The sequence below is a fragment of the Puma concolor genome, chromosome A3, assembly GCF_028749965.1.
Source record: "Puma concolor isolate L17-30 chromosome A3, mPumCon1.1.hap2, whole genome shotgun sequence".
Taxonomy (NCBI): Eukaryota; Metazoa; Chordata; class Mammalia; order Carnivora; family Felidae; genus Puma; species Puma concolor.
In genome coordinates this window covers 37625448-37641346 of record NC_141669.1, presented here as the reverse complement: position 1 = coordinate 37641346, position 15899 = coordinate 37625448, and the positions used below count along the sequence as shown (strand labels likewise).

Here is a 15899-nt window from a genome sequence, read left to right as displayed (position 1 = left end):
ATGTCTGCTTTTCCTGAAGCCCCTCTAAAATGACAGTAAGGAATTTAAAACAATATTAACCCATAAGATAAAGCAGAGTCAATAGTGGAAAAGAAATGTCAACATATACTCAAAAGCTGAAAAAGAAATGAAGAAGGCATAATTAATTCAACAAGCCTATACTCCCCAAAGGACCATGGACAGGCTCAGAAGCTGTGCACCCAGGTACTAAAACTGGAAGACTGAAAGCGATCAGGAAGTAGCTAGTCCTCAAGATCCCTCTAACTTATTCCCACACACCTGCTAGGTACTCCCTCAAAACAAAAACAAAAACAAAAACAAAAACAAAAACAAAAACAAAAACAAAAACAAAAACAAAAACAGGAGACAGGATGCCCTGTTCTCCAAATTGAAAAGCCTCTGGTCTTGGGGCAGGATGAAGACACAATGAGGGGCCAGATGGACAACTGGGGAAACAAGTGTAAGTTTGTACACTGAATGAGGAGGACTCCACCTCAGTCCTCCTCCCCACGTGATATTGGCAGCCATGTTTACATTCCTGAGGCAGGAAACAGAGGAAACTACTTTACTAGAGAAAGTGAGTGGTCCCAGAGGAAAGGAAACCAATTTTGACACTTCGGGGTATTCAAACCGAAACACTTAGGTCACTGCCCATTAAATTGGAAAATATAAATAAGTTAAAAATAAGGAGGAATCAAAGATGTATCACATATTCAAAAGAAAGCATTTAAAGTGGCTATATTAATATCAAAGTAGAGCTCACAAAAAATAGTACTCTCAAAGATAAAGAAAACAGGGGCGCCTGGGTGGCTCAGTCGGTTAAGCGTCCGACTTCAGCCCGGGTCACGATCTCGCGGTCTGTGAGTTCGAGCCCCGCGTCGGGCTCTGGGCTGATGGCTCAGAGCCTGGAGCCTGCTTCCGATTCTGTGTCTCCCTCTCTCTCTGCCCCTCCCCCATTCATGCTCTATCTCTCTCTGTCTCAAAAATAAATAAATGTTAAAAAAAAAAATTAAAAAAAAAAGATAAAGAAAACAATCTCATAATGAGAAGGTGGTCAATTATTAGGAGAGCATAGTAATCTTTTTATGTACAAAATAACCTCTGAAATATTTGAAGCAAAACTGGTTAGAACTACAAAAGGAAATGGATAAACCCAAAATTATAACTATGGATTTCAATGCCTCTGTCTAAATAATTGATAGAAGTAGGCAGTGCAGTAAGAATATAATCAACCAATTAAACCATGTTGACATTTATAGAATACTCCTTATAATGAGAGAATACACATTCTTTCCAAGTGCACACCAAACATTTATCAGGAAAGACCATGTTCTGGGCCATTAAAAGAATCTCAATATATATATATATTTTTTTTTTTTTTTAATTTTTTTTTTCAACATTTATTTATTTTTTGGGACAGAGAGAGACAGAGCATGAACGGGGGAGGGGCAGAGAGAGAGGGAGACACAGAATCGGAAACAGGCTCCAGGCTCTGAGCCATCAGCCCAGAGCCCGACGCGGGGCTCGAACTCCCGGACCGCGAGATCGTGACCTGGCTGAAGTCGGACGCTTAACCGACTGCGCCACCCAGGCGCCCCAAGAATCTCAATATATTTAAAAGTATTCGAGTGATACAGATTATGTTCTTGGGCACCAATAGACTGAAATCAGAGATCAGGCATACAAAGATTTCTGGAAAACCCCAAAATATTTGGAAACTAAGCTACACACCTAAATGACTAATGGGTCAAAGAAGAAGTCAGATGGGATGGGGGAGAGGAAATATGGGTGATGAGCATTGAGGAGGGCACTTGTTGGGATGAGCACTGGGTGTTGTATGTAACCCAATTTGACAATAAATTATATTCATAAAAAACAAAATAAATAAATAAATAAAATTACAAAAAAAAAAAAAGAAAAAGTCAGAAAGGTATTTTTGAACTGGATGAAAATGAAACACAGCATATGAAATTGTTCTCAAAGGCTTTTGTTTATCATTTGAGAGAAGATATTTTACAATTTTGGCACTAGAGTTTCATTTGTGCAAGGCTTACACCCTAAAGATTTCTGATCCTGACCTGTCCCACAGTTTGTATGAAGACTAGGGCACTGACTCAATGAGGCCAGAGGTAAGGGCAGGAAAGGGGTTCTACTGATCTAGAGCTCTGTTGGGAAGGAATAGAAACTGTGGATTTGAATTTAAAAGAAATACAATATCCATTCCAATAGTCACAGAAGATAAAAAAAAAAATCTCAGAAATCAGAAATAGCACACAGATAATTCCTTAAAGTTTAAAGATATAAATAAAGTTTGCTATGAGCAAGACAGCATAGAGAGAACCTAGTTCATAGGGCTTCAGTGAGGATCTAAAAAAATAATCCATGCAAAGCACCTAATGTGGTGCCTGGAACGTGGTGTTTGGTAAATATTAACCATCTTCACGTTCATTATTTCTTTTTTTGTGTGTGTGTTCATTATTTCTTAAATTTGATGCTATGATTAGTACTTTTTATATTATTATATCTTAATTTAAAATAACATGTCATAAAGTATGCTATTAATGTCTCCCTATGTAAAAGAAAATATTACCTATACACATTAAGTGTAAGTTTTGTCACTAAACAGAGGGAAAATCTTCTTTCCTATTTTTTTTTTTTCTCTCTCCCCCCCCGCCCCCGGCACCCCATTTTCATTGGCTACCTCAAATAAAATTCTCCTCCAGGGACAAAGACCAAACAAAGCAAAGGTTAAACTTCTCCATCAGGCCACCCCGGGAAGGATTTGTTTAATCACATGCCATTAGGGGCAATATTTATTCTGAGCTCCAGGGATTACCTCCTTCGGTCGTGCTGGCCAGAATCCAAGGGCTCATTGCGGACCAGCCAATTTCATTCATGCAGGATACACCAATGTTGTAATTAGCCAGAGCTCGCAGCTGCTCGATTTGATACAGATGTGGTGAAGCAGAGGTGTTAAAGACCATGACTGAGCCATTACTCAGCGGATCAACTTCCTTGACCTAAAGGAAGAGTAAAAATGTGGACCAGGCGTTAGTAAGGTGAGGGGAATGTCAGACACAGGGCACTCATGTATTCGGTGCACGTGGCCCTTCCTCTCCCCTGGGGGGAAGTACCTGCTTCCTTTCGGGCCACACACTAATTTCCCCCCCAGCATTACTGTGTGTTACTCATGCCACTGGAGCGGCCACTGAGGACCCGAGGAAAATGCCTAAAATAAGTGTTTTCACTGTGGCAGGTAACAGAGCAACTAAATGATCGTGAGAATACAAAGTAAGATAAATAATATGAAATAAGAACTGAGGTGGTTCTCTGTCATTTCGACCTCTGCTCTTGCTTTGAGGTAAACTCTAGTGTGTCCTTTTTTCTTACCCCTGCTCCCATCCCAGTATAAATTCAACTCCAAACACAGACAGAGAAGGTAGATTTTCTGACATCATTTGGTGAGCAGATATAGGGAGGAGTCATTTGCACCTCACCCGCCAAACTTTTCTTCAAATCTTGTTAAAACATCTCAGCTCCTTCCTCTGAGTTCTTTTTTTTCAACCTCCCCTCCATAAGCTCTACCAATCTCTCCACATCCATGTTCTCTGTACACACAAGCAAAAATCTAATCCTGGGCCAAACTTCTACCTTTTTTTCTTAAGCATGCCTTCTGTCTGGGAGTGCGGATAAGGGAGAGCTTCTTTTTTCACTTCGTTTTTCAAAATTTCTACAATATGTAGTACTCATAAAATTGGAAAATAGAAAATGATATCTAAAACACAAGAATGGAGGAAAAAAGTCTTAAACCCTCCATGTATCCCTGATAATAACAGGCTGGTAGTCATTGGGTGTGGATACACAATGCCGTTATTTCAGGATACGTGTGTTGAAATTTAGGCCAAGGGGCCACAAACATTTTAGAATTCTAAATCCCCTAGTGGATACCAAGAGGGTGGTGTTGGGGCCAAGTCTCACCTCAGACTCAGACCCACAGGCTCCACTGGGTGACAAGAAAGCACCAGTTGGCCTGAGGAGCCTCCAGAGGAGAAACAAAGAGCTACGTGCTTATCTTGGTGGTGGCTGTTGGCAGAACTTACTTTTTGTTTCTACGCTTTCGAGTATGCACCTACTTCCTGGTGACCAATCCTGAAACTGAGGTGGAGGGAACCTTTGGCTCTCCACCCCTGCCCCATTTCCGGAGCAACGTGTGGAGCATTTCCAGGCACAGGGACGCTCTTTGAGCACACACTGCTGGAAGAAGACGGGGTTTCTATAACCGTCCTTCTCAGTGGGTCCTAGGGGACAGGAGGGCACGAAATAGCAAGAAGTACGTGGGAGAGTTAAAAATAGAAATGGAGTATGCAGCCCAAAAATGGGTGAAGAAAGGAACTAACATCAGGGCCAAAGGAAGTGGGAGGGTGTGTCCTGCTAGTGCGTGGATCTGAATCGTGTCCAAAACATTCATTTGCTACCAAGTCAGAGTTTAAAATTGTAACGGACTGGGGACCTGCTACATTATGCTTGGTTCCTTCAAAAGTGGGAATACATTGTTAATCTGCAGCATATAAAAGGATAACTTCTAGAGCCAGTCCTGACTAACTCTGCTAGGACTGGTCAGAGAAGACAGAGGACAGCCAGTTACGTTTGAATTTGAGATAAACAACAAGTAATTAGTTGTACAGGTGTGTCACAAAATTACTCCTGTAAGTTAACTTGTAAAATAACTGTATTCTTATTTGCTAAATCTGGTAACCCTACCAGAGATGGAAAGGAGAATGGGTAAAGGGAGGTGGAGCTAGCTGGTGGGGCAAAGACAGAATAACCACATCTGGCACCCCAGGATCCAAGATGGGCAAGGAAGGCCTGCCATTTGGCAATCACTGGATGATTTTTCACTCATGCTATGGCTTCCCAAAGCCAAGGCAAAAGGAGAGAAAGCAAGTGAAGCTTGTGTGTGATCATCTTCTACCTTCAGGAGTGAGCTGGTGTTTTCAGATCTTCCTACTGCCATACTCTGTCTCACCTCCATCTGGAGACCTAGGTTCTCTCAAGGTGGGGGCAGTACTGGTCCTCAAAGTCTCCCTAACGGCAACCATGGGCAAGAGCCTCAGGTCTTAAACTCTTCATACAGCTCAGCAGCAGTTTTAAAAAGAGCTGGTCCATGCTTCAGTTTCATCTACATGTATAGAAGGAAACAGGCCCTGGTTGTTCCTAACAACAGAGCCCTGAAATACATGAAGCAAAAACTGATGGGATTGAAGGGGCTAACAGACAATTCAAAAACAGTAGTTGAGACCCCAATTCCTCACTTCCAGTAACAGATAGAACCACACTGGGCAGAAGATCAACAAGGAAACAGAAGAAGTGAACAAAACAATAAACTAACTAGATCTACCGGACCTAGACATATAGTACACTCTACCCAACCACAGCTGAATATAACTTCCCCTCATGTGCACCTGAAATGTTCTCCAGGACAGAACTAATGCTAGGCCATTAAACACAAGCCTCAGTAAATTTAAAAGGACGGAAATCATTTAAGTATATCCTCCAAACGCAATGGGATAATATTGGAAACAAAGGAAGAAAATTTGAGAAATTCACAACTATGTGAAAATTAAACAATACACTCCTGAATAACCAAGAAGAGGAAGAAAAAAAAGAAATCACAAGGAAAATGACCAAAAAATTTGAGATGAATGGGGAAAAAAAAGTGCGCAAATACCAAAACCTATGGAATGCAGCTAACACAGTGCTTAGAAGGAAATATATAGTATATATAAAATCATCTAGCCTTCTACTTTAAGGAACTTAAAATAAATAAATAAATAAATAAATAAATAAATAAATAAATAAATAGCAAACAACCCAAAGCAAACAGAAGGAAGGAAAGACTCAAATTATTAAAATCAAGAATAAAAGAGGGAACATTACTACTACCCTCAGAATAAAAAAAGCTTGTAATGGAATATTATAAATAATTGTACACCAATGAATTAGAGAACTCAGAGGAAGTGGACACATTCTTAGAAACACACAAACTACTAAAACTGACTCAAGAAGAAATAGAAAATCTAGACAGATCTGTACTAAGTAAAAAGATTGAGGCAGTATTTTAAAAACTACCCACAAAGAAAAGCTTGGGATCAGATAGCTTCACGGGTGATTTCTACCAAATATTTAAAGAATTAACATCAATCTTCCACAAATTCTTCCAAGAAATAGAAGAGAAGAGAACCCCTCCCAACTGATTTTATAAGGCTAGTGCCACCCTGATACCAAAACCAGAAAGAGCTAACACAAGAAAACTACAGACCAACATCTTTTTATGAATATAAACACAATTAGACAATGGTGATGGTTGCACACCTCGGTGAACATACTAAAAAAATATTATACACTTTAAATGGGAGAATATTATGGTCTGTGAAATATATGCTTAAAAAAAAAAAAAAAAAAAGGATACCCCTGGTGAGGACTTTGTAGACACAAGAATTCCTAACACTTACCAGCCCTTGGGAGGTTTACAAATAAAGTGGGCAAGAATTAAGAAAAGCTGGAGTTGGTGGGGTGAGGGTGGAGGCTATTTCGGGGATAATAGAATGTTTTCACTTTTCAGAGAAGGAACAGCTGTTAGACAAGAGTGGGAGGCAATAAAAACACAGAAACTAATTCCATTTGGCATTAAAAACATCTGGTTGTCAACACACAAAATTCTTTAGAATTCACTGCTTCAAGTTGAACTGGCATGAGTGGCCTATGTCAGGTTAACATGTTTTCGGCTAGTAAGACCAGACGCTTATGAAACTAAGAACAATTTCTGACCCTACTGTTTGATGAAGTACAAGGCAGAATGCATTCATGTTTTCAGTGGATAATCCAAACATGTTCAACTACCTGTTCCCATAAGCAATGTCTCTTCTGAGACACAGAAGAGCAGATGGTTCTGAGCACTGCTTTTGGCAACAGAGCTTTCTGGGTTTGAATTCTGACTTTGCCACTCATGGGCTGTGAGCACTCTGTGAGCATCTGCAGTGCTGGTGTAGGTTTTTTTTTTTTTAATTTTTATTTATTTTTGACAGAGAAAGAGAGACAGAGCATGGGCGGGGGAGGGGCAGAGAGAGAGGGAGACACAGAATCCGAAGCAGGCTCCAGGCTCCGAGCTGTCAGCACAGAGCCTGACGCGGGGCTCGAACCCACAAACCGTGAGATCAGAGTCCAGAATGCTAACCATTACACAATGGAACCCACTCACAAACCGTGAGATCATGACCTGAGCTGAAGTCAGACACTCAACTGACTGAGCACCCAGGTGCCCCATGGTATAGGTTTTAAGTAAGATAATGTCCGCAAAGTCTCTGGGTCATTGTGGGCACTCGGTAAACAGTGTTATTGCTACCCTTTCCATTTTAATGAAATGAACACTCAAAGCAAAGCCTACATCATGGAAAGGTACCATTTTAGGATGGCTAGGCTGTATACTTATTATGGCATTATTTTATACCAATTTTAGTTAGTGCTTAAAAATGGGTGAAGATTGGGGTGCTGGGGTGGCTCAGTTGGTGGTTGGTGAGTTCAAGCCCCGTGTCGTGCTGATGGCTCAGAGCCTGGAGTCTGCTTCAGATTTTGTGTCTGCCTCTCTCTCTGTCCCTACCCCACTCATGCTCTGCCTGTGTCTCTGTCAAAAAATAAATAAAACTTTTTTTAAAAATTAAAAAAAAAAGGGTGAAGACTTTGCGAGACCTGTAGTGCCCAGGCTGTCCAGGGACCCATGGGCCAAGGTGCTATACCTGACAGCAAAAATGACCCATCTCATGCTTGTATGTCCTTCATGGCCACTAGCCCAGGAGGAGCCAGGCTGACAAGTACCTGACTTTCCAAACTCCTGGTCACAAGCCAGTCCTAATTTAGGGATGTGTTTTTGTACCTTAAAAATTAATTCTCCTGCAGACTTTAAGCTGTATTACAAAGCTGTAATCATCAAGACAGTATGTTACTGGCACAAAAAACAGACACTCAGATCAATGGAACAAAATAGAGAACCCAGAAGTGGACCTACAAACGTATGGCCAACTAATCTTTGACAAAGCAGGAAAGAATATCCAATGATATAAAGACAGTCTCTTCAGCAAGTGGTGCTGGGAAAAGTGGACAGTGACATGCAGAAAAATGAACCAGGACCACTTTCTTACACCAGGTTCTTTGACCTCAGCCACAGCAACTTCTTACTCAACTCGTCTCCAGAGGCAAGCGAAACAAACGCAAAAATGAACTACTGGGACCTCATCAAAATAAAAAGCTTCTGCACAGCGAAGGAAACAATCGACAAAACTAAAAGGCAACCGACGGAATGGGAGAAGATATTTGCAAACGACATATCAGATAGAGGGTTAGTATCCAAAATCTATAAAGAACTTATCAAATGCAACACCCAAAAACAAATAATCCAGTGAAGAAATGGGCAAAAAGACATGACTAGACACTTCTCCAGAGAAGACATCCAGGTGGCCTACCGACATATGAAAAAACGCTCAACTTCACTCATCACCAGGAAAATACAAATCAAAACCACAAAGAGATACCACCTCACACCTGTCAGAATGGCTAACATTAACAACTCGGGCAACAACAGATGTTGGCGAGGATGCGGACAAAGAGGATCTCTTTTGCACTGCTGGTGGGAATGCAAACTGGTCCAGCCACTCTGGAAAACAGTATGGAAGTTCCTCAAAAAATTAAAAATAGAACTACCCTATGACCCAGCAATTGCACTACCAGGTATTTGTCCAAGGGATACAGGTGTGCTGTTTCAAAGGGGCATACGTACCCAATGTTTATAGCAGTGCTATCGACAATAGCCAAAGTATGGAAAGAGTCCAAATGTCCATTGACGAATGAATGGATAAAGAAGAGGTGGTATGTGTATGTATGTATATGTGTGTGTATATATATATATACACACACATATATATGTATGTGTTTGTTTTTCTCTAATTTCGCTTAGCATTATACCCCCTAGTTCCATCCACGTAGTTGTATACACACACACACACACACACACACACACAATGGAGTGTGTATATATATATATATATATACACACACACACACACATATATGTATATATACATACAAACGTATATATATACATACATACATACACACACACACAATGTGTATATATATACATACATACATATATGTATATATATACACACATACATATATATGTATATATATACACATACATATATATGTGTGTATATATACACATATATACACATATACACATATATACATATATATGTATGTGTATATATGTGTATATGTGTATATATATGTGTATATATACACACATATATATGTATGTGTATATATATACATATATATGTATGTGTGTATATATATATACACATATGTATGTATGTATATATATATACACATTGTGTGTGTATGTATGTATGTATATATACGTTTGTATGTATATACACATATGTTTGTATGTATATATATATATACATATATATATGTGTATATATATATATATATATACTCCATTGTGTGTGTGTGTGTGTGTGTGTGTGTGTGTATACAACTACGTGGATGGAACTAGGGGGTATAATGCTAAGCGAAATTAAAGAAAAGCAAAAATCATATGACTTCACTCATATGAGGACTTTAAGATACAAAACAGATGAACATAAGGGAAGGGAAACAAAAATAATATAAAAACAAAATATAAGAGACCCTTAAATATGGAGAACAAACAGGGTTACTGGAGGGGTTGTGGGAGGGGGGATGGGCTAAATGGGGAAGGGCATTAAGGAATCTACTCCTGAAATCATTGTTGCACCCTATGTTAACTAACTTGGATGTAAATTTAAAAAATTAATTGAAAAAAATTAATTCTCTTGGTCTCACGACATTCTATCCTGGAAACCTGTTTCCCTTCTGGATGGGCCCTGGACTTTGAGCAGAAAGGAAACAGCATCCCGGGGCAGAGCACCATAAAGTGGGGCATGTACGGTGGACGTTGAGTGGGAAGGAGGTCAATGGACCCTGGACAGAGGTGCTGAAGGCCTCGGCACCCATCCTCAGGAGGAAGAAGAATCAGGTAGACCCTCAGAGCACCAAACGGCCACTTCCCTCTTCATCCTGGAGGTTTACCTGAATGCTGCAATTCCTGAATGGGGAGTATCCATCAAAACCCGGGACCCAGGAGATCAGCACGCTGTGTGCTGTGCTGTTGTAGACACTGACTTCAGTTGGTGGGGAGGGAATTGCTACGTAAAAACAAAGACACACAAACAAACACAATTATAAACCACGGGCGGCCACAGCTACCAAACAAACACATTAATACCAAACCTGTTTCCGTTTCTTAAGATTAGGAAAATTAAACCCAAGTTTTTTTTTTTTATTTTTTTTATTTTTTTTTTTCAAGGTTTATTTATTTTTTTGGGACAGAGAGAGACAGAGCATGAACGGGGGAGGGGCAGAGAGAGAGGGAGACACAGAATCGGAAACAGGCTCCAGGCTCTGAGCCATCAGCCCAGAGCCCGACGCGGGGCTCGAACTCCCGGACCGCGAGATCGTGACCTGGCTGAAGTCGGACGCTTAACCGACTGCGCCACCCAGGCGCCCCTTTTTTTAACTTTTTTTTTTTTTTTTTAAACCCAAGTTTTAAAAAGAAGCCAGGTTATGCCTGAGAGTAATACATATGAGCTTACAGACAGGGCTTCCCTTGATAGCACGGTTTTGCCTGGGCCAGTGGAGTGGAGCAGAGACCTGCTTTCCCACCCACTGATGACGTGAGAACTTAGCTGGGGAAGGATGTCAAGACATCTATTTCCTTCACTGAGCTGGTGTTCACTGTTCTACTGTACGCGGGCACGTCCCTGGGTGCTAGTGTTCTACATGGGATCAAATGCTTGTGCAGTTCTGGGTTGAGGAGGGGAGACCCACATTACCTGAGATCGAGAGAGCCCCAAGCCGAGGAGAGAGAGTGTTATGGTAGGATGAGTGTGCGTGTGTGGCTGAGTGGGGAGAAGCTTTCTAGTTGGGGAGAGTCAGTTCAGGCAAAAGGGCCAACTGCATCTCCTGGGAGTGGAGGCAGGTAATACCACAGGTGTGCAACGATTCTGGCCACATGGGGGACATGGATAGGCCCTTTAATTAGAATCTAGGAAGGACCGGGGGCACCTGGGTGGCTCAGTCGGTTAAGCATCTGACTTCAGCTCAGGTCACGATGTCATGGTTTGTGGGTTTGAGCCCCACATCGGGATCCGTGCTGACAGCATAAAGTCTGCTTCCGATCCTCTGTTCCTCTCTCTCTGCCCTTCCCCTGCTCTCTCAAAAATAAACTTAGAAAAAAAAAAAAAACAACAACACAGAATCTAAGGAAGATCTGAAGTCTGGGGAATCTTATTTTATGCTAAATTTAATTCTTAATTAGTAGTGATGATCACATTTATAAGCAAAAATGAGGACTGTTGTTTTTGAGTGCTTACTATGGTCTGGCATAGTAAGTTATGTACCTAGTAGTTATGTACATCGTAGTTATGGACTTTGCTTCATCTATTCGTTGCTAGAACCCTCAGACAGGTAGTCTTCCAATCCTCATTGATGGATGAGGAAACTGAGGATCAGAGAAGTTAAAAATTCACCAAAGATCACAGAGCTCGTAAGCAGTACAACGGGGACTTGAACTCAGGTCTGTCTGACCCCAGAGCTGTCAGGTCTGTCTGTCCCTCAGCAGAACACTGGAGGCTGGTTGCAGGAGGCAGTAAGCCCATTACTGTGGGCACCAGCAGGCACTGGGGAGTCTGGTTACCACCTAGCCGGCTCTATGGCCCAGGCCACAGTTTAAATGCCTTTTCTAAACTCTGTTCCTTTTTCTATTAATGAAGACAGTAACAGCACTGCTCCATGGGGCTGTGGTGAGGACCGAATAAGGTAACACAGGGACGAGGGTTGGGGAACGTGTGGGAGAAATAAAGGCAAAGACAGGGTGGGCAGGAGATGGGGGAAGGAGAGCTGAGACCATGTAAAGTGCACTGGGTACCATATTCAGGAGCTTCTGTTTACTAATAGACACACAGCTTGGTGAACGGGAAAGAATCGGCACTTTGACTCACTTCCCTGAATAGATTATTTGTAGAATTACCCTCAAATGTCTGCCTTTCCGATCATCACTGGGCCATGTGTATTATAGTTAATAATAGATTATAAGAAGGGAGGCTTGGTTGCTTTGGCATAAATTTTTTAAAAAATGAAAGCCCAAAGCATAAGTTTTAGAAATGGGATTGATTAAAAAAAAAAAAAAAAAAAAAAAAAGCTGACATGCTATGTGAAGCATAAAATGTCAAAAACTGTCACTCGTTTTATATAAATTTTTACATTATAAGGTGTTTGTACTTTATGAAAATGTCTTTATAACTTCACACCTACTCATGAATTCCTGAAATTCCCAACATTTCTTTTGAAAATTGTAATAATGAGACTTGAAATGAGGAAGGAAGTTATACAGTTCCTCCGGGAGTAAGTTTCAGTTTGCTCTTTTTTTTTTCTTTGTTTTATTCCAATGAACTTTCAGAAAATGCTCCCTCATCACCCTCATCTAGTTGTTTGCCAAAATGAAAGTATAACTTCTTTTGCAATTTTGAGTCCCCCACTGTATATTACCTTTTAACTCATTATTAAACACATTCTGCTTTTTCCTTGTGTTGTTTCCCCAAGATTAAGACCAAAAGGAATATGAACTCAATATTTGCTTCTCGTTATTTATTTATTTTTTTTTTAAATTTTTTTTTCAACGTTTATTTATTTTTGGGACAGAGAGAGACAGAGCATGAACGGGGGAGGGGCAGAGAGAGAGGGAGACACAGAATCGGAAACAGGCTCCAGGCTCCGAGCCATCAGCCCAGAGCCCGACGCGGGGCTCGAACTCACGGACCGCGAGATCGTGACCTGGCTGAAGTCGGACGCTTAACCGACGGCGCCACCCAGGCGCCCCTGCTTCTCGTTATTTAAATGAAGAACAAATAAACATAAAATTTGCTTGAGTTTCTATGAGAGAAGGTAAGAAATATGATTTGAAAAGGCATAAAATGACAGTATTGACTTTCAGGTTCCAGGTTTTGATAACCTTGATCCCATGGAGAGAGGAGGATGAGGCAGACGATTGGATTGTAATATCTCCACTAGCACAGGGGTCTTCAAACACAACTCTTTCGTTATGTTATATCCCAGCTCAGGGGGAGGGAGAGCGACAAGAAGATTAGGAGGAAGAGGCACAGGGCCTCTGGGCTCTCCCCTGCTTCTGCCCCTCTCAGGGCAGCAGCCGGGGGAGACTTGCTTCAGCCCCAGCTGCCCTGGAAGGACAGAGCCCATTCCTTCAATCAATGCCCTAAGCCACCCTCCCCACCCCTGCAGGCTCTTCAAGGGGCAATGGGGACTAGTTCAAAGTGGCAGAGGGAAAGATGAGAAAAGGAGCTAAGAAAATCAAGGGTAGACATCACAACCTAGTTTCTTCTCAGACTAAGCAAAACTATATGAACTCATGTTTATCAAAGATGTAAGCACCAGGCGCTGTTATGAAAGCTTTTACTTGCATTGTCTTATATAAGCCTCAGAAACAGGTAGATTCTGTAATTATCCTGATTTTATACTGAAGCCAGAGAGGTTAAGTGACTTGTCCACGGTCACAAAGGAAGTCAGTGGGGAAGCCAGGGCTCAAACCCAGGTAGCTGGCTGCAGAGCTCAGGGGCTTGGGGGACATGGCCCTGGTGCTTACCTTTGATGTTGATCTGCACACCCTTGGACACGGTCAGCCCTTTGTCATTGTGGGCCTCACAACTGAAGACAGCCATCTCGGTCAGACCTGGAATGGAAGGGGACTCATGAGACCAGTCACCGAGAAACAGGCTGTGGTTCACCAGAACCCTACGGTTGTCTTAGCAATCTTTTACTTTTTGGTTCATTGCTTCAAGTCATAAATGCCAAGTTAATTTGAAAAGTATGCTGGTGGTTGAAAAACAAACCTGGGATTGAACCCTAGCTACCAGGAGCAAGCCACCCGTGGGGCTACAAGGCAGCTGTCTTCATTTGTGTCCTTTATCTTTACCTGATGGTGGGATGTTAGGTAACAAAGCAGTAACATTTAGATTTTTAAATTTCTGCCAGGAGGTATGGGTATTGCTGGCCCCAATATCAAAAAGAATGTTTTTTGAGGCTCGCCTGGTCACTCCCCAGCTGGTTAGCCACACAGTACAGACTAATCACACACTGATGACATTTCAGAATACCAAACACAGCAGGAGAAAAGTCACAGTGCTTAAAAATTTCAGACGATCTGTTGTAATGAATCCTTTTTTAATGGTAAATATCGGTCAGTTCATGCAGAATTATTATATAAACATAAGACACTATTATTACTTGCAGGGAAGACACTAGGGCTGAATGAAGAAAAATTCTATCAGTTCAGAGGTTTGAAGACATCTTAGAAATGAAAAAATTAGTCTGTTTATTAGTTTTAAATAGAAAGGAAGAGCGGCAACCCAGATCTTGGTTTCTAATATGATATGCCAACAAAAGGAACCAGAGCTCCTTGGAAAAATGGCTAATTCTCAGATTGGAGCAGGAAACCTGTAAGATGAGCCTGGAACGGAATATAATACAAACACCATGCAACACACACACACACACACACACACACACACACACACACACACGGCTATTTTCCTGGAACAATTTGAACAAGAAAATAAAGGAAGTAGCATTGGATTGTAACCCAAAGTATAAAACAAATATCCACCAGTCTACACTGCTATAAATAAATGATTAAATAAATGGGGAAGAACAGGCAAATCTCCCATGCACAAGGGTTCCAAATTAATTTATGTGGATACTCTGCCCTCAGCGGGGAAGACCGTAACTCCCAACCCCTTAAGTGTGGGCTGCATGTAATGACTTCCTTCCAAAGAGGACAGTATGAAAAGGAAATAAAAGCAAAACTTTATTTAATTTATTTATTTTTTAAACTTTAGAGTGGAGAAAATGATAAACACTCCCTTGGCCACGTGACCAAGGTTAACACCACTAAGTCATGTTGACAGAATGTACCCTCGATATGATGTAATGAAAATGGCACTTCCCCTCTGCAATCTTCCTCCCAAACACCTACCACCCAAGTCTAATCAGGAGGAAAATATCAGACAGTTCAAACTGTGGAACATTCTACAAAAAACCCGACTTGTATTCCTCAAAACTATCAATGCCATTAAAGACAGAGAAAGTTTGAGAAACTGTCACAACCAAGGGGAGCCTAAAGAGACAAGACAACCAAATCCTGGATGAAACCATGGAACAATACAAGGGTATTAGGTAAAAACTAAGGGAATCTGAATAATGTATGGACTTGAGTTAATAAAATATATCAATATTGGTTCATTAAGTGTAATGAATATATCACACTAACATAAGACGTTAACAATAGGAGAACTTGGAATGGGGTTGATGGGAAAACTGTACTATCTCCATGATTTCTAAAATCTAAAACTATTCTAAAATTTAAAAACAGGTTTGTTTGCTTTTCCTTTTTAAAAAAATTTTTAGGGGCGCCTGGGTGGCTCAGTCGGTTAAGCGTCCGACTTCAGCTCAGGTCACGATCCTGTGGTCTGTGAGTTCGAGCCCCGCGTTGGGCTCTGTGCTGACCGCTCAGAGCCTGGAGCCTGTTTCAGATTCTGTGTCTCCCTCTCTCTCTGCCCTCCCCCGTTCATGCTCTGTCTCAAAAATAAATAAACGTTAAAAAAAATTTTTTTTTAAATTTTTAATGTTTATTTATTTTTGAGAGAGAGAGAGAGAGAGAGAGAGAGAGAGAGAGAGAGAGGCAGAGA

General features: G+C 41.1%; 1 protein-coding gene across 3 annotated transcripts in view; it reads right to left on the bottom strand.

The window, feature by feature from the left end:
* MERTK (MER proto-oncogene, tyrosine kinase) overlaps window positions 1-15899 on the bottom strand; it is a 148080-nt gene that overhangs the window by 54235 nt on the left and 77946 nt on the right. For all 3 annotated transcript variants that reach the window (XM_086700566.1, XM_086700567.1, XM_086700565.1), the window contains exons 5-7: window positions 13799-13885; window positions 10171-10286; window positions 2837-3020 (exon numbers count right to left, since the gene is read on the bottom strand). In XM_086700566.1, coding sequence (XP_086556692.1) covers window positions 2837-3020; window positions 10171-10286; window positions 13799-13885 — 387 coding nt within the window. The remainder of the gene's footprint in view (window positions 1-2836; window positions 3021-10170; window positions 10287-13798; window positions 13886-15899) is intronic.